Consider the following 23,172-nt stretch of genomic DNA (forward strand, 5'->3'; position numbering starts at 1 on the left):
TCCTCCGAGAAGGGAACAAGGAAAAGAGGTCGTGAAGAGGGTGTGTCGTGTCCCAGACAATCTTGCGGACCCTACTCAAGCAACGCTTCTGTGCCATGTCCTGGATGGGAGGGAGGGAACTGCCAAGGATCTTTTCGGCCGTCCTCACCACTCTCTGCACCGCCTTCCTGTCCGAAGCAGGGATGCTTCCAAACCGGACTGTGATGCCGTACGACAGGATGCTCTCGATTGTCCCCCTGTAGAAAGTGGTCAGGACAGGGGAAGGAAAATGTGCTTTTCTCATGCGACGGAGAAAATGCAGGCGCTGCTGTGCCCGCTTCACCAGTGTCTCGCTGTTGAGCGACCAAGCCAGCCTACTCGTTAGCTGCACACCCAGGAATTTGATGCTGGTAACCAATAGAATAGAATAATGAATAGAATAGAATAGAATAGAATAGAATAGAATAGAATAGAATAGAATAGAATAGAATAGAATAGAATAGAATAGAATAAGAAATAGAATAGAATAGAATTAGAATAGAATAGAATAGAATAGAATAGAATAGAATAGAATAGAATGGAATGGAATGGAATGGAATGGAATAGAATAGAATAAGAAATAGAATAGAATAGAATAGAATTAGAATTAGAATAGAATAGAATAGAATAGAATAGAATAGAATAGAATAGAATAAGAAATAGAATAGAATAGAATTAGAATAGAATAGAATAGAATAGAATAGAATAGAATAGAATAGAATAGAATAAGAAATAGAATAGAATAGAATAGAATAGAATGGAATGGAATATAATAGAATTAGAATTAGAATAGAATAGAATAGAATAGAATAGAATAAGAAATAGAATAGAATAGAATAGAATTAGAATAGAATAGAATAGAATAGAATAAGAAATAGAATAGAATAGAATTAGAATTAGAATTAGAATTAGAATTAGAATTAGAATAGAATAGAATAGAATAGAATAGAATAGAATAGAATAGAATAATAGAATAGAATATAGAACAGAACAGAATAGAGCTGGAAGGGACCTTGGAGGCCTTCTAGTCCAGCCCCCACTCAAGCAGGAGAACCTATACCATTTCAGACAGATGGTTGTCCAGTCTCTTCTTAAAAACCTCCAGTGATGGAGCTCCCACAATTCCTGGTGGCAAGCTGTTTCACTGGTTAATTGTCTTCCTGTTAGGAAGTTTCTCCTTAATTCTAGGCTGCTTCTCTCCTTGATCAGCTTCCAACTGTTGTTTCCCGTCCTTCCCTCTGGTGCTGTGGAGAACAGCTTGACTCCCTCTTCTTTGGGGCAGCCCCTCAGATACTGGAACCCTGCTATCATGTCCCCCCTATTTCTTCTTTTCTTTAGACTAGCCAAACCCAAGTCCCGCAGCCGTTCTTCGTATGTTTTGGCCTCTTGGCTCTCATTCTCTTAAGCGTCTAGTCCTCTTTGGGGGGACAAAGTCCAGCCTATCGAAAGGTTTCTTGCTGCCCGCCAGGTCAAAATCAGTAACCCGGCAGGATGCTCGTTACTCATTGTCCCAACCAGGCCCATAAAAGCAGAACGATCGTCCGGGGCTTCTTCCCAACAAGGGTGGTGGTGGTGGAAGCACCCAATGTTTACCCAGAAAGTCCTTGAGTGGGTAACACCTTGAACTCAGCACACCTGACTCATTTCTCCACGCACCGCAATAAAGGCGTATCAATAACTGGGACGGCTATAAAAACGGGGCAGTCACAGCGGCCTCTTTTTCAGACGAAGGGCGCCCGGTGCCAGTCATTTATGTGAGTTTTGGGTTTTGATAGCCTGGGGGTGGGTGGGGGGGGGCGTGTGTGTGCGTGTGTGTATGTGTGTGTGCTGGAGGGTAGACGGGGGGAAAAAAATGGGCACCGTTGGCACGGAGGAGGGCAGCAAGGTATGGAATTTATCGGCGGATGATTTCCTGGAATGAAAATCGGACCACGCTGGGCTTTCTCCTCCTGAGGGTGCAGCTGGCGGTGCACGATTTGGGGGACCCCCTTCAACTCTGTGAAAGCATTAAGAGTTCTCCCCACCCCACCCCCCCTTGTGTCTTTTCCACCCCAGCAACCCGCGCGAAAATGGAGGGCGCCCTTTACCTAAAGTTGCTCTTCGTTGTGGCAACCGCGCCAGGCGTCGTCACAGGTAAGGAGAGATGTTCAGACTGGGGATCCGGCGTTTTTGGTCCGCCCGCAGCTGTGCCTCAACTTACGACCGTTTCTTTCGGGACCGTTCCAAATTACAGCAGCAGTGGGGGGAGAAAAATGAACAACGCCCGTTTTTCCACCCTTACGGGCATTTGGTATCTCCACAGTCGCACGGTGAAAATTCGGCCGCTCGGCAGCTAGACTCACATTTATGACGGTCGCAGCATCCCGGGGTCATAAAGGTGTCCCTTTTGTGACCTCCTGACGGGCAAAGTCGAAGGGGGAAAGCCAGATTCGCTTAACGGCCCTCTAACTAACTTAGCAACTGCAGTGATTCACTTAACAGCGCTGGCCAGGGAAGTCATAAAACGGGGCAAAAGTCACTTAACTACAGTCTCGCTTAGCGACAGAAATTTTGTTGTGGCCCTACTTCGAGAACTCCCCTAGACTGAGTCTTTCCCAAGGAGAGGCAGGTCTGGATGTTTGATGGCGTTCAAGGCACCGTTGCTGGAGCTCCAATTAATTAATTAAAACTCTTGTGCCACCTTAGAATCTACGCGGCTCACCATCCATAAAAACAAGAGAAAACCTGGAAAGAAGAAATACTGACGCTGAAATTGATTTTAAGATTTGCAGAGAAGGGAGGGAGGGAGGGAGGGAGGGAAGGAAGGAAAGGAAAGGGAGGGGAAGGAGATGGGGAATGAAAGAAGAAAGGAAGGAGATAAGGAAGGAAGGGAGATGGGAAAGAGAAGGAAGGAAGGAGATGAGAAGGAAGGAAGGAGGGAGGGAGATGGGAATAAAAAGGAAGGAAGGAAGGAGGGAAGGAAGGAGATGAGAAGAAAGATAGGGAGGGAAGGAAAGGGGAGGGAGGGAGAGAGGATGGGGAAGGAGATGGGAATGAGAAGGAGGGAGGGAGGGAGGGAGGAGATGGGAATGAAAAGGAAGGAAGGAGATGAGAAGGAAGGAAGGAAGGAAGATGGGGAGGAAGGGAGGGAGGGAAGGAAAGGGAGGGGGAGGGAGGGAGGGAGGAGATGGGAATGAAAAGGAAGGAAGGAGATGAGAAGGAAGGAAGGAGGGAGGGAGATGGGAATAAAAAGGAAGGAAGGAAGGAGATGAGAAGAAAGATAGGAAGGGAGGGAAGGAAAGGGGAGGAAGGATGGGGAAGGAGATGGGAATGAGAAGGAGGGAGGGAGGAAGGAGATGAGAAGGGAGGGAGGAAGGGAGGGAAGGAAAGGGGAGGGAGGTAGGAAGGAAGGAAGGAGATGGGAATGAAAAGGAAGGAAGGAGATGAGAAGAAAGATAGGAAGGAAGGAAGATGGGGAGGAAGGGAGGGAGGGAAGGAAAGGAAGGGGGAGGGAGGGAGGATGGGGAAGGAGATGGGAATGAGAAGGAGGGAGGAAGGAAGGAGATGGGGAATGAAAGAGGAAGGAAGGAGGGAGGGAGATGGGAAAGAAGGAAGGAAGGGGATGAGGAATGAAAGAAAGAAGGAGATGAGAAGGAAGGAAGGAAGGAGGGAAGGAGATGGGGAATGAAAGAGGAAGGAAGGAAATGAGGAGGGAGGGAGGGAGGCAGGAAAGAGATGGGGTCTCATCTCAGTCTATTAATCACCTCCAGAACGAGGTGCCCCATTGGGACCCCAGCCCAGTTGGCACAGCCAGGTCTTCAGGCCCTGTCGGAAGGCCAGAGAGGGAGGGAGCATCCTTCCCGCCCTCTTTCCTTCCACCAAAGTCTGGAATCACGGAAAGTTGGATCTCTTCCTTCCTGCAACCGACCACCGATTCTGCCCACAAGGAATGTGAAGAAGGCATGAAGGACGGTTGCAGGAACTGGGTCTGTCCGGTTTAAAGAAGAGAAGGATTGGGGGGGGAACACGATAGCGCTCTTCCAAGATTCGAGGGGCTCCTACAAGGATGAGGGGGGGGTCCACCTGTTCTCCAAAGCCCCCGAAGGCAGGACGTGAAGCAACGGATGGAAATCAAGCCAAGGCGAGGAACGACCTGGCACGAAGCAGAATTGCCGTATCCGTGTTCTTCCGTATTCTGTTGCGTCTGGACCGCAAACATGGCCACGTAATTTGCCTTAAATTGGCACCAGCGGAAAATGTGCGAACTGTACAGGGAAAGCCGACAGAAAAGCAGACTTGTCGTTCAGAGTTGAACTATTGGGGTTCTCTGAGCTCCACGGTTTCCTTGCAGACGTTTCAGGACCCAACTGGGTAGCATCATCAGTTCTAGAAGGGAGGGGGATTGTGGAGAGTGGGGGAGGAGGAGGAAGAGGAGGAGGAGGAAGAAAAGGATTGTGGAGTCCTTGGTGCTTTCTAAACTTGGTCCTTTTCTTGCAGACGTTTCATGACCCAACTAAGGAGCATCAGTGTTAGAAGGGGGGAGGAGGAGGAGCAGGAGGAAGGGAGGACAGGAGGAGGAGGAGGAGGAAGTAGAGAGGGAGGAGGACAAAGAGAAAAGGGAGAGAGGAGAGGAGAGGAGGAGAAAGGGAGGGCGACGAGGAGAGGGAGGGGAAGGAGGGGGAGGGCTGTGGAGTCCTGAGTGCCCTCTGAGCTGGGTGGTTTCGTTGCAGACGTTTCATTACCAGACTAGGTCACATCATCAGTGCTAGAAGAGAGTGGTGTTTATGGAGGAGGAGGAGGACTGTGGGTTCCTTGGTCCTCTCTGAGCTTGGCTGTATTTTTTGCTGACGTTTCATGACCCAACCAGGGAACATCATCAGTGCTAGAAGGGAGTGGGGTTGGAGGAGGAGGAGGAAGAGGAGGAGGAGGACTGTGGGGTCCCTGGTGCCCTCTGAGCTGGGTGGTTTCCTTGCAGATGTTTAATGACCCAACTGGGTAACATCATCAGTGCTAGAAGGGAGGAGGAGGACTGTGGGGTCCTTGGTCCTCTCTGAGCTTGGCTGTTGTTTTTTTGCAGACATTTCATGACCCATCTAGGGAACGTCATCAATGCTAGGAGGGAGGAGGAGGAGGAGGAGGAGGAGGAGGACTACTGTGGGGTCCTTGGGGCTCTCTGAGCTGGGGGGGTTTCCTTGCAGACGTTTCATGACCCAACTAGGGAAGGTCCTCAGTGCCAGAAGGGAGATGGGTTTGTAAACGGTGGGGAGGACAAGATGAAACGGATGGAAACTAATCCATCCCAGAACTGAGGAGGAATGTCCCGACAGTGAGAACCACTAATCAGCGGAACAACTGGCCACCAGAAGTGGTGGGTGCTCCCTCCCTCAGCGGAGGGGTTCAAGAAGAGACTGGGACAGGCACCTGTCTGGCACGGTGTAGACCGGGTCTCCTGCCTGAGCAGGGGGCTGGACTAGAAGACCTCCCAGGTCCCTTCCAACTCTGTCGTTCTGAGGAACCCCTCCCTCCCTCCCTCCCACAGGCCTAGAGCTGTCCATCAACGCCAACACGGCGGACTTCGAGCTGGCGACCGAAGTGGGCCGGAGCCAGTCGCTCTGGTGCGCCCTTCAGCATCACGGCCAGGAGGAGGAATTGCTCTGGCTGCGAGGAGACGCAGAGGTGGAGCTGCAGGAGGGCAACCGAGTGAACGCCAGCAACGTCTGCCTCTCCCCCGTCGGCCACGAGGACCACGGCGTCTCCTTCACCTGCCTGCTGGCCCGGGACAGATCCGTGCGGGTCTCCGTGCTGCTCAACGTCACCTGTGAGCTTTTGGAAAGAGAGTTGGATGGAGAACGCCAATGCCCACGCAAACTAGCGCGGTGGGGGGGGAAGCAGAAAAGGGATTTTTTTTAAAAAGGAGGGAGGGAGGAAAATGAGACATGGAGGGAGGGAGGAAGAAAGAGCAGTAGAAAGAGGAAAGAAGGAAGAAGGAGAGAGGAAGGAAGGAAGGAGAAGAAATGCTAAGGGGAAGGAAAGAAGGAAGGAAGGAAGGAAGAAGCAGTAGAAGAGGAAGGAAGGAAGAAGGAGAGAGAAAGGAAGGCAGGCAGGAAAGGAAGGAAGGAAGGAAGGAAGGAAGGAAGAAGGAGAGAGAAAGGAAGGCAGGCAGGAAAGGAAGGAAGGAGAAGCATCAGTAGAAAGGGGAAGGAAAGAGAAGAAACGCTAAGGGGAAGGAAGGAAAGAAGGAAGGCAGGAAAGGAAGGAAGGAAGAAAGGAAGGAAGGAGAAGAAGCAGTAGAAAGGAAGGAGGGAAGGAAGGAAAGAAGAAGCATTAAGGGGAAGGAAGGAAGAAAGACAGGAAAGGAAGGAGAAGAAAGTAGAAAGAGGAAGGAAGGAAGGAAGTAAAGAAGGAAGGAGAAGAAGCAGTAGAAAGGAAGGAGGGAAGGAAGGAAAGAAGAAGCGTTAAGGGGAAGGAAGAAAGAAAGACAGGAAAGGAAGGAGAAGAAAGTAGAAAGAGGAAGGAAGGAAGGAAGTAAAGAAGGAGAAGAAGCACTAAGGGGAAGGAAAGAAGGAAGGCAGGAAAGGAAGGAAGGAGAAGAAACGCTAAGGGGAAAGAAAGAAGGAAGGAGAAGAAGCCGTAGAAAGAGGAAGGAAGGAAGGAACGAAAGGGGAAACAGGAGACAGGGAAAAAGAGGAGAAGGAAGGAAGGAAGGAAAAAAAGAGGGAGGGAGGGAGGGAGAAGGAAGGAAAATGGGAGTGAAAAAGGAGAAGGAAGGAAGAAAGGCAAGAAAGAAATAGAGGGAGGGAGGAAGAAAAACAGAAAAATCTGCCCATTTCCTTTGCAGCAAAGGCAAGTACAATCACAGGAGTATCATTTTGTGTTCACTGTCACAAAATGGGGAGGGGGGGGGTCCGAGGAGGGGGGGTCCCATTGCCCTAGAATTGGAGGCTGGCTTCCCTCCACAGCCAAGTCATCTCTTCTTTCTCCACAACCACAACCACAACAACAACAACAAAAGATGATCGATCTTTAAATCCGACCAGAGAATTGTTTCTCAACCTCGGGCACACTTTAAGCTCTTCTGGCCTTCAGCTCCCAGAATTCCCCAGCCAGCAAGGGCTGGCTGGGGAATTCTGGGAGCTGAAGGCCAGAACAGTTTAAAAGTGCCGCCGAGCTTTCAGAATCCCCGGATTAGTCCCTTTGGGATGGTTTGCATTTTTCCCAACTTGGATCCGGCGGCAGGAAACGGGAATGTTAGTTTCTCCGCTGCCGTTTGACACCCCCCCCTCCTACCGAGGCTACCCTGGAAAGGGCAACTGGGCTACCCTGGGGGGGGGAATCACCAAGCCCGGCCCCTCTCCGCTGACCCCTGTGCTGGCGCTCCGCAGACCCCCCCGCCCTGAGCGGAGAGGACCCTCCCGCCATCCCCGCGGAGTGGGACGTGACCCTCAATTGCCGGGTCAAAGCCAACCCCCCAGCTCAGCTGAGCTGGCTGAAGGACAACGAGCCGCTGAGCCTGGAGGACACCCGCTACTGGATTTTGCGAACCAGCGAGCTGTTCCAGCTGACCATTAAGCGACTCCAGCCGTCGGACAGAGGGATATACACCTGTGTGGCTGACTCTCCGCGCGGATGGAGCCGGAAAGATTTCCACCTGGTCGTCGAAGGTGCTTCGGTTTATTCGTTTGTATCCCACCTCTACTCTTGACGCATACTAGCGATGAACGTATCCGACCTATCTCCCTCCTCCCCCCCCCAATTTCCCCACAACAACGACCCTGTGAGGTGGGTCGGGCTGAGGGAGAGGGACTGGCCCAGAGTCACCCAGACAGCTTTTGTACCTAAGGCGGGACTAGAACTCACCGTCTTCTAGTGATTGGCCCAGAGTCACCCAGCTGGCTTTCACGCCTAAGGCGGGACTAGAACTCCCCGTCTCCTGGTGATTGGCCCAAAGTCACCCAGCTGGCTTTCACGCCTAAGGCGGGACTAGAACTCCCCGTCTCCTGGTGATTGGCCCAGAGTCACCCAGCTGGCTTTCACGCCTAAGGCGGGACTAGAACTCACCGTCTCCTGGTGATTGGCCCAGAGTCACCCAGCTAGCTTTCACGCCTAAGGCGGGACTAGAACTCTCCGTCTCCTGGTGATTGGCCCAGAGTCACCCAGCTGGCTTTCACGCCTAAGGCGGGACTAGAACTCACCGTCTCCTGGTGATTGGCCCAGAGTCACCCAGCTGGCTTTCACGCCTAAGGCGGGACTAGAACTCACCGTCTCCTGGTGATTGGCCCAGAGTCACCCAGCTGGCTTTCACGCCTAAGGCGGGACTAGAACTCACTGTCTCCTGGTGATTGGCCCAAAGTCACCCAGATGGCTTTCACGCCTAAGGCGGGACTAGAACTCACCGTCTCCTGGTGATTGGCCCAAAGTCACCCAGATGGCTTTCACGCCTAAGGCGGGACTAGAACTCACCGTCTCCTGGTGATTGGCCCAGAGTCACCCAGCTGGCTTTCACGCCTAAGGCGGGACTAGAACTCACCGTCTCCTGGTGATTGGCCCAGAGTCACCCAGCTAGCTTTCACGCCTAAGGCGGGACTAGAACTCTCCGTCTCCTGGTGATTGGCCCAGAGTCACCCAGCTGGCTTTCACGCCTAAGGCGGGACTAGAACTCCCCATCTCCTGGTGATTGGCCCAGAGTCACCCAGCTGGCTTTCACGCCTAAGGCGGGACTAGAACTCACCGTCTCCTGGTGATTGGCCCAGAGTCACCCAGCTGGCTTTCACGCCTAAGGCGGGACTAGAACTCACTGTCTCCTGGTGATTGGCCCAAAGTCACCCAGATGGCTTTCACGCCTAAGGCGGGACTAGAACTCACCGTCTCCTGGTGATTGGCCCAGAGTCACCCAGCTGGTTTTCTTTTATTGAAAAGTTTTAAAATACAATTTTCCTTTAAGAAACCCCCCTTCCCACTCCCTCCTCCCCCCCTACCTCCCCCCCTGCCCCCCTCCCTCCTTCCCCCCCCCCTACCTCCCCCCCTCCCCCCTCCCCCCCCCTACTTCCCAGAGCTAAATACAAGGTATATATATAAAAAAAAACAAACCTAAGCAACCATATACTAACAACTATAAATTCTAAAATCCATCACTCTCTAGCTTATGTAGGATAAAACAAACCTTAGCAATATTAAATATATATAAAAAACTAAAAAATAAAAAAAGACACACTCTCTAACTTATATAGGATGAAACAAGCCTTAATAGTATTAAATATATATTAAAGACAAAAAAAAACACCTCAACCAAATCAAAAAACTTTAAAGTTAACTCTTCTGTAATCGGCCGTTCCTCTTCCAGTACCATATCTATAGTTATTCCAAACAAACAAAAAAGAAAAAAAGAGAAAGAAAAAAAAATAGATTGCGAACAAAACTTTAACCTCCATTTAAGAAACTTCTGTATATTCCACCAAGCTTTAATCCAAAAAAAAAACCTCATCCTTTCCACAAAACCACCACGTATGAAAATATCTTGCGTCTACACCTAAACCTTTTACCACCACCCATACTTGACTACTTGACTACATCGTAGAAGTTCCATAGACTTCTGCAAATCCTGCTATTTTCTCTTCTTAGATCGTTTTGCAGCAGCACGCGTCACCCTCTGTTTTATAGACTCATCCGACGAGGTTGTCTCTTGATCTCCTCCAACACCGTTGTCTTCTATCTGACCATCTTCGGCCTCTTGATGCGCTCCTTCTCCAGATCCCTTTTCAGCTTCCAAAAGTGTTAATGGCGTTGCATTTAAAACATTATTGTAGAAATCTCGCGCTTGCATCACAGTAACCAAAGGGTACCTTTTACCTTCGTGCGTCACCATCAACCCCACTGGGATCTCCCATCTGAACCTTATATCTCGTTGCTTGAGCTCTTGCACAAGAAATGTAAAGTCCTTCCTTCTCCTTAGAATCTTTGGAGGAATTTCTTTTAAGACCAAAACTTCTTGGTTAGCAATCACAACTTTAGTATCATAAGCAGCTTGTATAACTTCATCTCTAGTTTCCCTTTTTGCAAAATATACCACCACATCTCTAGGCAACTTTCTCTGTCTAGCAATCCATGAATTCACACGAAACACTTTATCCATGCCTCCTTTTATTTCAAATGCTGGCTGTTTCAACACTACTTCGAAAGCCTCAGAAACAAGCTGCTTTAGATCTTCCTTAGTATTCTCCTTTAAGCCTCTAATTCTAATGGCAAACTGCATCTGGTAATATTGAGCAAGACTCAGTTCCTTGTCCATTTTATCTTCATTCTCCAATACTTTTGCTTCTAATATAGCATTCTTTTGAGTCAAGTCCTCTAGCTTTTCCTCCAATTCTTCCACACAACGAGCCACTTTACACACTGAAGACAAGATGTCTACCTTCATCTCACTGAGCTTCTGTTCCATCCTCTCCTCCATTCTCTTCTCCAGTTTCTCCAATTTCTCCTCCATCTGTGCAAATCTATCATTAATTGATTCCAAAATTACCTGGGTGTGTTTTTCAAGAGCATCTTGCAGATCCTTTGATGTCAATACATCAGGAGGATGCAACGCCTGCAATGATGATTGTTGCACCGGAGAAGTTCCAGCACTCCGAAGAGTTTTAGGGGGTGGTTTAGCCGCCATCTTTTACCAATTGTGACGCAGTTTCACTTCAGTTTTATAGTCCAAAAAAAGTCCATCAAGCTGGAGAGTAAAATATAATAATCTTCTTCACCTTTTCCACTTGTATCGCTCTGCCTGCTCCTTTAATCCATAGTCATTCCTTCAGGCAGGGGTGGTCGCAGACGGCTGGCTCTGCTCCAAGAAGTCAGGAGCAGAGGCGCCGGCCAGCTGGGAGCAGCCCAGGCTACGGGGGAGTTCAATCCTTCAGCCGCCCAAGCCATAAGCTCAGGCGGCCCTGGAGAACTCTACCCCTACCTGGGAGCTCGCCTCCTCCTCTTCTCCCGAGGAGGGGGCTTCGAATTCGCCCGAACAGCTGATCGGCGCTGTTTCGGGCGAAAAAACAACAGCTGAGCCGCGGGCAGTCCGGGAAGGCTGTCTCCGTCGCCGCGGAGCCACCGGAAGTCCAAACTCACCGTCTCCTGGTGATTGGCCCAGAGTCACCCAGCTGGCTTTCACGCCTAAGGCGGGACTAGAACTCACTGTCTCCTGGTGATTGGCCCAAAGTCACCCAGATGGCTTTCACGCCTAAGGCGGGACTAGAACTCACCGTCTCCTGGTGATTGGCCCAGAGTCACCCAGCTGGTTTTCATGCCGAAGGCGGGACTAGAACTCACCGTCACCTGGTGATTGGCCCAAAGTCACCCAGCTGGCTTTCATGCCGAAGGCGGGACTAGAACTCACCGTCTCCTGGTGATTGGCCCAGGAGACGAGACTAGAACTTTCCATCTCCTGGTGATTGGCCCAGAGTCACCCAGCTGGCTTTCATGCCGAAGGCGGGACTAGAACTCAGAATCTCCTGCTTTCCATCCTGGTGCCTTAACCACGAAACCAAACAGGCTAACCATTGTGACCCCCACCCCTGGCCCTGTCCATTGGGGTCTGTGGCTCGGCCAGCCAGGCTTCCTTATCCAAAGTTTGCCTTTGTCTCCCAATCCTTCCTTTTTAAAAATGGACAGCCACTTGTCTGAAATGGTCTAGGGTCTCCAGCTTGAGCAGGGTTGGACTAGAAGACCTCTAAGGTCCCTTCCAGCTGCATTATTCTGTAAAAGCACCAAAATCAAAGCAATAACAATCACTCTTAGACTTATATACCGCTTCGCAGTGCTTTACAGCCCTCTCGTAAGCGGTTTGCAGAGTCAGCCTATTTGCCCCCAACAATCGGGGTCCTCATTTTACTGACCTCGGAAGGACAGAAGGCCGAGTCAACCTCGAGCTGGTCGGTATTAAACATCCTGGCTGTGGGCAGAGTCCCTGGCGCCCAAAAGGCTGGGGACCTCTGGTTTAACCAACTGCCGTGGTTCCCATAATGACTACTGCAAAAAAGTTCATAAGGCCACGCTGGGACCCGCCCGATGGCCAGCACAACTTTACGAACAGAATTCCAGCTTCAGTGGACGGTTGCAAGTAGAGGACTCCATGTATTCCGATCCAGGGAAGGCGTCGCTTGCTGAATGCCTTTAATAAAGTGGGTCTTCCTGAACGGCGCCGCCATCTCTTTCTTCCCCCCGCAGAGAGAAAACTGCCTTTCCCCAACGAAGCCGTCATCGGCGCAGGGGTGGTCCTGTCGCTGATAGCGCTCTTCGGTCTCGTGGTTCGATGGGAGAAGATCGTACAGGTAGGAAGGGCCGCGGATTGCTCCGAGCCGTTCAGAAATATCTGCCAGGCGCGAAAAGAATCCGGGTCAGGCGAATTCTGAACACCAGTTCAGTTCCAGTTAGCCTAAGCACAGGAGTAAAGGGACGCTTTGGCTCAGTGGGTTAGGACGCTGAGCTTGTCGATCAGATGGTCGGCAGTTTGGCGGGTCGAATCCCGAGTGCCGCGTAACAGAGTGAGCGCCTGTTACTTGTCCCAGCTTCTGCCAACCTAGCAGTTCGAAAGCACGTAAAAATGCAAGTAGAAAAATAGGGACCGCTACGGTGGGAAGGTAACAGCGTTCCGTGCGCCTTTGGCGTCCAGTCATGCCGGCCACATGACCACGGAGACGTCCTTGGACAAGCGCTGGCTCTTCGGCTTTGAAACGGAGATGAGCACCGGCCCCTAGAGTCGGAAACGACTAGCACGCGTGTGCGGGGGAACCTTTACCTTTACCTTAAGCACAGGAAGCTGGTAAACTAAAGGCCAGCAGTATTTTGGGGCTAGAGAACGCCCAGTTCAAGAGGGCTTGGACTTAAACCGTTTGAGGGGAACGTAAGGATTCCAGGCTGATTCCTCTCTTGACTCCGCCCCCGGCCTCCTCCTCCTCCTACAATATCCGACAGGGCATGTTGAACACAGTGGCCAGCGTTGTTTGTTTCGTGAGCTGGGCAGCTTTCTAAATTGGGGGGAAAAATATGAATACATTAACAAACGAAACCCGGTCAAGAGGAACGAGAGCTTGAAAGAAAGAAAATGAAACACGTAGAACTTGGGAAAGCGGGTATGTGTGTGTGTGTGTGGACATGGATGGATGGATGGACGGACAGACATACTGTATATTAAATGATAGATAGATAGATAGATAGATAGATAGATAGATAGATAGATAGATAGATAGATAGACGTACATACATAAATGCATAGATATAGATGGACAGATAGATGGACGATAGATAATGATGGATGGATGAATGGATGGACAGATGTATATTAAATGATACATACATACATACATACATACATATATACATTCATACATATGGATGGACAGATAGATGGACAATAGATAATGATGGATGGGTGGATGGAGAGACGTATATTAAATGACAGATACATACATACATACATACATACATAGATATGGATGGAAAAATAGATGTATGATAGATAGGGATGGATGGATGGATGGGCAGACATATATTAGATAGATAGATAGATAGATAGATAGATAGATAGATAGATAGATAGATAGATAGATAGATAGATAGATAGATACATGCATACATAGATATGGATAGACAGATAGATGGACGATAGATAATGATGGATGGACAGACGGATGGATAGACGATAGATATGGATGGATAGATAGATAGACGATAGATAGGTAATGATGGATGGATAGACAGACAGACGGACAGATTCTTGTAATTGGCCATAACTTTGCGGGGCTGGAATCAGCCAAGTCACAAGTCTACACAAATTGAGGTAGAATTCAAACAAAAAATGTGCCTCCTGGGTCTTCTTTACCGTAATAGGACCTGATTGTTCTTTCTATAGGCCGAGATGTAGCCTGTGCAGTGAAAAGCCTGGTGTGTGTGTGTGTGCGTGCGCGCGCTCATGCGTGCGTGCTTTTTCCTATTTTTACGAAGTGGTGCTGTCTTGGATGTGACCCGGGTGTCACGTGGTGGCTTGCTTACTTTTGAAAACCAGGTCTCTCCAAGGTTATGGAGAACCACCTTCTAAGTTGGCTTAGCCATCAGGAGGTGCTGCTGTTGCTTCAGTCCTGGTGCACGCGCGCGCACACACACACATACACACACACACACACACACACAACAGGAAGGAGCTGTCAACCCCTCCTGGCCCTCAGGCTGGTTTCCTAATTGCCGAAATGCAGCCCTGTCAGGTAGATAATGGGCTTGGTGCGGTGGCTTCACGTCTGCCCAACATCTGTGGGGAGGAGTGGCAGAGCGTGAGTGGCTTCTGCCCACTTCCTCTCGCGAGGGCCTTGGGCCAGGAGGAAGTGGAGCCCCAGATGGGCGTCTTTAAAGTCGGCCTTCAGGCATTCGGGACCACCGAGCGATTGCCAGGGCAGGGAAGCGGGGAGGGAGTTATCCTGCCAACCAAACTGAGCAAAAGCCTAGGGCAGGGGTCTTCCTTTTAGGACTTCTGGACTTCAACTCCCAGAATTCCTCAGCCAGGATGTTTTAAGACAGGGGTCTTGTGTGGACTACAACTCCCAGAATTCCTCAGCCAGGATGATTTAAGACAGGGGTCTTCCCACTTGGCCCTTTTAGGACTGGTGGACTTCAACTCCCAGAATTCCTCAGCCAGGATGCTTTAAGACAGGGGTCTTCTGTGGACTTCAACTCCCAGAATTCCTCAGCCAGGATGCTTTAAGGCAGGGATCTTCCAACTTGGCCCTTTTAGGACTTGTGGACTTCAACTCCCAGAATTCCTCGGCCAGGATGCTTTAAGACAGGGGTCTTTCCACTTGGCCCTTTTATGACTGGTGGACTTCAACTCCCAGAATTCCTCAGCCAGGATGCTTTAAGGCAGGGATCTTCTGTGGACTTCAACTCCCAGAATTCCTCAGTCAGGATGCTTTAAGGCAGGGATCTTCTGTGGACTTCAACTCCCAGAATTCCTCAGCCAGGATGCTTTAAAGCAGGGATCTTCTGTAGGCTGAGGAATTCTGGGAGTTGAAGTCCACAGGTCATAAAAGGGCCAAGTTGGAAGACCCCTGGCCTAGGCCAACACACCAATCCTAAATGCCCAAGCCCCTTTTGGAAGGAGATGGGTGCTTTAAATTTATATGAAATGTGAGGACTAGCGCTGATGATGTTACCTAGTTGGGTCATGAAACGTCTGCAAGAAAAGCACCCAGCTCAGAGAAGCACGCAAGACCCCCACAGTTCAATCCTGAACTACAAGTATTCTCGTTTATTAATATAAAATGTAAATAAATAACCTTGATATCGTGCCAAAATAGTCACTCATGGAGGGATTTGAGCTGTTTCTCATTATGGAAATTAATTCTTTCTCTTTTCCTTCCTTCCTTCCTTCCTTCCTTCCTTCCTTCCTTCCTTCCTTCCTTCCTTCCTTCCTTTTTCTTTCTCTCTCTCTCTCTTCCTCCATTCCCTTCCCCTTTTCACTTTTCTTTCTTTCCCCCTTCCCTTTTTCAGTTTTTCCAAAAGCGTTTAAAGAAAACGGATTCTCCAAGCCACACCGCACTGTAGGTATTTCTAATATTACTTCTTATTCATGTCTTTAATAATAATAATAAAGTTGGAAGGGACCTTGGAGGTCATCTAGTCCAACCCCCTGCTCAGGCAGGAAACCCTACACCATTTCAGACAAATGGCTGTTCGGTCTCTTCTTAAAAGCCTCCAGTGTTGGAGCACTCACAGCTTCTGGAGGCAAGGAGTTCCACGGGTTAATTGTCCTCACTGTTGGGAAGTTTCTCCTTAGTTCTAGGTTGCTTTCTCAGGAAAAATAACCCAGTCCTGACAAATGCAATCAGATGTTAACATTTCTATTTTACAGGCAGAAAATAGAAAAAGCAGCTTTATTTCTTAAGAGAGGTAGTCCTTGGATTACACACCTTCCTTTAGCGATCACTTGAAATTACAACAGCCCTAAAAAAATAGCTTACGAACAGTCCTCGCACTTACGACCATCACAGCATCCCCACCACCACGGTCACATGTTCAACACTTGGGCGCTTGGCAACTGGTATGTGATTACAGTGGTTGTGTCACGTCGTCCTCTGCCAGGAAACAAAAGCACTTCGAAAGGAACAAGCAACAAGGTTTATTCTTCTCCAAAGCAAACCGCGGTAAAGTCAGCGTTGAGGCATCCAGCCTCAACGCTTTTTTATCAGGTTACCACGCCCTGACCCCACCCCTTCAAAGCAAACCAGCATCCGCCCGCCTCCCCATAAATGCCCCACCCATCACCCTGCACAGCCACCACCCACCGCGTGCACCGCTGCGGCCCGTCAGGCCCCCTTCCCGGTAAGCCTCCCTCGTGCGCCCCAGTCCGTGCCGGCATTGCAGCTGCGAGCTCCCCCCCCAGTCCTTCCAGGCGCTCAGGGAATGAGGGTGGCAACACGGGCATAGCCACACCCCCCTCCACGTTTTGCTGGGGCGGCCCCGCCTGTCCGTTCGGTCCCGCGTTGCCCCCAGTCTGTTCCTGCCCGGACACCCCCTGCGAGCCAGAGTCTTGCCGCCGAGGTGAGACAGATGCGCCGATCAGCTGGGCGCCGGCCAGCCGTGCGGCGGGGCTGCGACGCGTCCTGCGGGATTCGGGCGAGGCCACGCCCATCGACCGAACGCCAGGGACCCGATGGAGCTGACGGTCCGGAGGGGGTGCGCTAATCAACCGGGCGCCGGCCAGCTGTTTGGCGGAGCCGCGGCGCGCCCCGCGGTGTTCGGGCGACGCCACGCCCAACCCATCGGCGTCCAGCTTGCCGGCGGAGCCGTGGCGCGCCTCACAGCGCCCGGGCGACGCCTCGCCCATCCCGGTAGGCTCAGAGGCTTTGGAGGGGGACTGCTGCCGATCCGGAGGGAGCGCGCCGATCAGCTGGGTGCCGGCCAGCTGTTTGGCGGAGCCGCGGCGCGCTCCGTGGTGTTCGGGCGAAGCCACGCCCAGCACAGCAGGTTTCGGGACTTGCCGGTGGCAGTGTCGAGGCCCGAGCGGGCGGCGGACCGGCGGGGCTTGACAGGTTGCAGCATCCTTGGGTCACGTGATCGCTATTGCAACCTTGCCAGTTGGCTTCTGACCATCATACAGTAGTTGATGGGGGAAGAATGGATTCACTTAATGACCGTGCAATTCACTTAACAACTGCGGTAATTTGCTTAATATCCACGGCGGGGGAAAAAAAGGTGGTAAAAATCAGGCTCAGCTTCCTTAACAACTGTCTCGCTTAGCAACAGCAGTTCTGATCCCAATTGCAGTCGTAAGTCGAGGACTGTCTCTAATTGGTAGTTGGGTTCAGGGAGTCTTTGACTTACGACCACAACTGAGCCCCAAATTTCTGTCGCTGAGCGAGGCGGTTGTGAAGTGAATTTTGCCCCGTTTTGCGACCTCTCGCCACCGTCGTTAAGTGGATTGCTGCAGCTGTTGAGTTAGTCGGACGGTCGTTAAGTGAATCCAACTCCCCCGTTGACTTGGCTTGTCAGAAGGTCGCAAAAGGGGACCATGTCACACATACACACACACACATACACACACACACACACACACACACAGAGCCCCGGGGACGCTGTGACCATCATAAACGGGAGCCGATTGCCAAGCGTCTGAATTTTGGATGCCGCGACAGTTGTAAAGTGTGAAAAACGGTCCTAAGTCCTAAGTCAAGGACGACCTGTATACATTTTATATCCCACGTATTAACCACATTGCCACCAGGAGTTCACAGCCACATAACCGCTTCAAATCTTACGACCTTTTTTTTTTTTTTTGCAGCAGTTGTTAAGCGACGGTTAACAACTGGAAAAAATTCAGAGAAAGATCAACTAAGGTGATCCAAGGCCTGGAGACTAAAACATACGAAGAACGGCTGCGGGACTTGGGTTTGACTAGTCTAAGGAAAAGAAGAAATAGGGGAGACATGATAGCAGCATTTCAATATCTGAGGGGCTGCCACAAAGAGGAGAGGGTCCACCTATTCTCCAAAGCACCTGAAGACAAAACAAGAAGCATCGGATGGAAACTAATTATTGTAATTTTTAATTGGGCATTGTTTAATCTCTTTTTAATTTTTGTATTGTTATTTATATATGCCCTGTTAACCGCCCTGAGTCCTTCGGGAGAAGGGCGGTATACAAATTGAATAAATAATAATAATAATAATAATAATAATAATAATAATAATAATAATAATAATAATAATAATAATAATAATAATAATAATAACAATAATAATAATAATCCAGGAGAGAAGCAACCTGGAATTAAGGAGAAACTTCCTAACAGGGAGGACAATTAACCAGTGGAACACCTTGCCACCAGAAGTGGTGGGCGCTCCATCACTGGAGGTTTTTAAGAAGACACAGGACAGTTCACTTGTCTGAAATGCTATAGTATCTCCGGCTTCAGCAACGGGCTGGACTAGAAGAACTCCCAGGTCCCTTCCAGCGCTATTCTGATTCTAATTCTGAAGGGCTCTTCTCCTGGATTCCCCCCCCCTTCCCAGTTCACATTCCTTGACCGTTGGGGTCCACAGCAGCCCCTTTCCTCCAGCAGAAGTGGGGTGGCCAGCCCCATTGGGCTGACACGGTTCCTTTCGTACCGTGGACCCATAACCAACATCTTGGAACTGGACCCAGCGGTGTTAGGGGACACTTTTGCACCCCTAAAGCACTCCACCTTCTGCATTCTGTGCCAGCTGTAGCTTCCGAAGACTCTTCAAGGGCAGCCCCGTGGCATTTGGGGACCCAGGAATCGCCCTCTTTTCGGAAAGATTCTTCTCCTGCCAGAAATCCTAGCGGTCCCGACTCTGCAAGGTGAACTTAAAATAGAATAGCAGAGTTGGAAGGGGCCTTGGAGGTCGACTAGTCCAACCCCATGCTCTGGCAGGAAACCCTATACCAGTGGTGGTGAACCTGTGGCACGCACGCCACAGATGGCCCGCAGAGCCCTCTCTGTGGGCACGAGCACCGTCGCCCCAGTGCTAGGCCTTCAGCTGGATTTTATAAAACCTTTTCGCTTTAGGCCTCCGCCGCTGTGTGCAAAAAAAAAAAGGTTCAATCAATCAATCAATTTCAACTTCTCACGGGGAAAAAAAGAAGATCTCGCAAAGTTGGAATTGATTGAACTTTTTAGTCCCGCCTAGTCTGCCGTTACCACCGCAGCCACAACCACCCAACGGGCCACGCCCACCCGGCACCCGCCGATACATACGTGGGTTTTGGGTTGCAGTTTGGGCACTCGGTCTCTAAAAGGTTCGCCGTCACTGCTATCCCATTTCAGACCAATGGCTGTCCAATATTCTTCTTAAAAACTTCCAGTGTTGGAGCATGCGCCGCTTCTGGAGGCAGGTTGTTCCACTGGTTAATTGTCCTCACTGTCAGGAAGTTTCTCCTTAGTTCTAGGTTGCTTCTCTCCTTGACTAATTTCCATCCATTGCTTCTTGTCCTGTCTTCAGGCGCTTTGTAGAATAGAATAGAATGGAATGGAATAGGAATAGGAATAGGAATAGAGCTGGAAGGGGCCTTGGAGGTCATCTAGTCCAACCCCCTGCTAAGGCAGGAAGCCCTATGCCATTTCAGGCCAATGGCTGTCCAGTCTCTTCTTAAAAACTTCCAGTGTTGGAGCATTCACCACTACTGGAGGCAGGTTGTTCCACTGGTTAATTGTTCTAATTGTCTGGAAATTTCTCCTTAGTTCCAGGTTGCTTCTCGCCTGGATGAGTTTCCATCCGTTGCTTCTTGTCCTGCTTTGAGGTGCTTTGGAGAATAGCTTGACTGCCTCTTCTTTGGGGCAGCCCCTGAGATATTGGAACACTGCTGTCATATCACCCCTCACCCTTCTCTTCATTAAACTAGACATACCCAATTCATGCAACCGTTCTTCATACGTTTTGGTCTCCCAATCATCTTTTTTTTGTTGTTCTTCTCTGCGCTTTTTCCAAAGTCTCGACATATATATATATATATATATATATATATATATATATATATATATATATATATATATATATATATATATATATATATATATATATATATATATATATATATATATATATATATATATATATATATATATATATATATATATATATATATATATATATATATATATATATATATATATATATATATATATATATATATATATATATATATATATTTGTTTGTTTTCTGAGGTTTTCGCGGGTGCCTGTATGTGGATCCTTGGTTTTTCGGGTTTTTCCCCGCGTAGAACTAAAGGTGTAGGCGCAACGTTTCGACGGAATCCCATCCGTCATCATCAGGCTGGTGGCTTTAGCTTCCTTCTTCTGAGGAACAAAAAAAAAAAGAGGAACAAACAGCCACATGCTTCTCCCAGAAGAAGGAAGCTAAAGCCTGATGATGACGGATGGGATTCCGTCGAAACGTTGCGCCTACACCTTTAGTTCTACGCGGGGAAAAACCCGAAAAACCAAGGATCCATATATATATATATATATATATATATATATATATATATATATATATATATATATATATATATATATTAATAACGTGGTGACCAAAACTGGATGCCGCTTTCCAGGTGTGGTCTGACTAAGGCTTACCAAGATGAAGGACCTCCATCTTTGGGGTGAGAGGTAAGGCAGCCCTGTTTTTGTCATGGTTGCAAAATGAAACCACGGTTCAACTCTCCGGCCTCCTGTTACATATTGCCAGACGAAGGTTCAAATGTCCTGGCTACTCACTGCCTCATTTTTGTTGCTTTTGGTTTTAATTGCCTGCCTGCTGCCCAGAGTCGCAGTATAAGATGGGCAGCCCTTCCAAATTGCTTGAATTACTTTCTGGCAGCGCCCAAATAAAAGCCTGAAGGAGTTTATCGTTTAACCAAGCAAGTTTTCGAGCGGAAAAAAACAGAGGCGGTTTTGTTCTCATCCGGGCTAATGTAAGATTTCAGTAAAGTATTATATTCTTGGTAAAATCATGTCTTTTTCTGGAAATGCCCGCTGGACAGTTGACAATATTCTTACCTGAGTGTCCAGGAATCAGCCCAAACTTTTGTTGTTATTATTATTATTATTATTATTATTATTATTATTATTATTATTATTATTATTATTATTATTATTATTATTGTTATTATCTTTATTAAATTTATTATTTAAAACATTGGACACGGTACAAATGGACTGACATACCTTCTTGTCTACAATATTCATATATGTATATGTACACATAAAATACACTTAAGATACATATCGATTATATATAATACAATACTTAGAACAATCAACCAATCTATAAATTCTAATAGAGACCTTCCTTTTGTTCCCGCCAAAAATAAAATTTATTCCAAATTTTGTAGTAACCTGATTGGTCTTTATTTTTAATTTCCAAAGTTAATTTATCCATTTCTGCGCTATTATTATTATTATTATTATTATTATTATTATTATTATTATTATTATTATTATTATTATTATTTGTTTCCTTATTTACTTTATAGCTGGCAGTCAGAGTTATTTTAATACGTTTCCTTTCTTTTCTTTTTTTTCCTTAACAGGTGAAGGAATTCTTATTCTGGAGCAACCTCAGAGGTGACCTGCGTGACTTCAGGTTGCAAATCTGGAAGGAAATTCGCAGCGTGGTCGTAGCTGAGCCATTGCTTTGATTTCTGACTTAAATAAATCGAATGTATAACTGATCCAGGTCCAAGCAACGTTGACATTTCTCACTGATCCTCTTTCAAGCAACAATAAAACGTATCGTTTATCCACCTTCAAAATAGATGCTCTCTTATCCCTTTGACTTAGTGACAGATTTGGGCTAATCGGGCTTCAAAAGCCACTCAGCAAACAACGAACCAAGTTTTTCCACGTTTGCGCCAGCCCTCCGGAATCACCACTATTAAGAAATACAGAGTTGCTGAAATAGGTTTGGTAAGGACTGGCTGATTAATGCTGCTCTAATTAGCCTGGAGACTAATGATTATCTCGTTTGTGCATCTGGAAAGAACCGAAAAAGTTGGCAGAACTTTTATGCTGCTTTCTTTTCAGGGCTGCCGTCTTCTTAATGTGCGGACTAAAACAGGCACAGAACGGTTGCTGGAATTGTGTATGTCTAGTTTAGGGACGCGGTGGCTCAGTGGGTTAGGACGTTGAGCTTGTCAATCAGAAGGTCGGCAGTTTGGCGGGTCAAATCCCGAGTGCCGCGTAACAGAGTGAGCGCCTGTTACTCGTCCCAGCTTCTGCCAGCCTAGCAGTTCGAAAGCACGTAAAAATGCAAGTAGAAAAATAGGGACCACTGTGGTGGGAAGGTAACAGCGTTCCGTGCGCCTTTGGCGTCTAGTCATGCCGGCCACATGACCACGGAGGCGTCTTCGGACAAGCGCTGGCTCTTCGGCTTTGAAACGGAGATGAGCACCGGCCCCTAGAGTTGGAAACGACTAGCACGCATGTGCGGGGGAACCTGAACCTTTACCTTTTAGTTTAATGAATAGAAGGACGAGGGGGGACAGGATAGCAGCCTTCCAGTATCTCAGGGACTGCCCCAAAGGAGAGGCAGTCAAGCTATTCTCCAAAGCACCCGAAGGCAGGACGAGAAGCAATGGATGGAAACTCATCAAGGAGAGAAGCAACCTGGAACTAAAGAGAAATTTCCTGACAGTCAGAACAATTAACCAGTGGAACAGCTTGCCACTAGAAGTTGTGGGTGCTCCATCACTAGAGGCTTTTAAAAAGAGACTGGACAGCCACTTGTCAGAGATGGTATAGGACTTCCTGCTTTTACAGGGGGCTGGACTAAGACCTCCAAGTTCCCTTCCAGCCCTAGGATTCTACTGTATGATTCAGGAAGGAAGGAAGGAGAAGAAGCAATAGAGGAAAGAAGGAAGGAAAGGGAGGGAGGAAGGAAGGGCAATGGATGGAAACTAATCCAGGAGAGAAGCAACCTGGAATTAAGGAGAAACTTCCTGACAGCGGGGACAATTAACCAGTGGAACAGCTTGCCACCAGAAATCGTGGGCTGGAGATTTTTAAGAAGAGGCTGGGCAGTCACTTGTCTGAGATGTTATAGGCTGGACTAGAAGACCTCCAAGGTCCCTTCCAGCTGTATTCTGATTCTGAAATACTAGGTACCTGACATAGAAACATTTGGAAGCTG

At 48.5% G+C, this 23,172-nt stretch overlaps 1 protein-coding gene across 1 annotated transcript; it reads left to right on the forward strand.

Annotated features, from left to right (window-relative positions):
* The first annotated feature begins 1,786 nt into the window (after nucleotides 1-1,786).
* Nucleotides 1,787-21,790, forward strand: TMIGD1 (transmembrane and immunoglobulin domain containing 1). The gene is made up of 6 exons (XM_081338308.1): nucleotides 1,787-2,151; nucleotides 5,537-5,815; nucleotides 7,380-7,658; nucleotides 12,202-12,305; nucleotides 15,514-15,563; nucleotides 21,575-21,790. Exons 1-6 carry the CDS (start codon nucleotides 1,923-1,925, stop codon nucleotides 21,576-21,578), a joined length of 945 nt encoding a protein of 314 aa, XP_081194434.1. The 5' UTR covers nucleotides 1,787-1,922; the 3' UTR covers nucleotides 21,579-21,790.
* Nucleotides 21,791-23,172: the final 1,382 nt, after the last annotated feature.

The sequence above is a fragment of the Vipera berus genome, assembly GCF_964194415.1.
Source record: "Vipera berus genome assembly, chromosome: 1".
Taxonomy (NCBI): domain Eukaryota; kingdom Metazoa; phylum Chordata; class Lepidosauria; order Squamata; family Viperidae; genus Vipera; species Vipera berus.

Coding starts and splice junctions, on each gene's coding strand:
- TMIGD1 (XM_081338308.1), top strand. CDS start 1,923: ATGATTTCCTGGAATGAAAATCGGACCACGCTGGGCTTTCTCCTCCTG. Junction 5,816..7,379: donor CGTGCTGCTCAACGTCACCT/GTGAGCTTTTGG, acceptor GGCGCTCCGCAG/ACCCCCCCGCCCTGAGCGGA. Junction 7,659..12,201: donor TTTCCACCTGGTCGTCGAAG/GTGCTTCGGTTT, acceptor TTCCCCCCGCAG/AGAGAAAACTGCCTTTCCCC.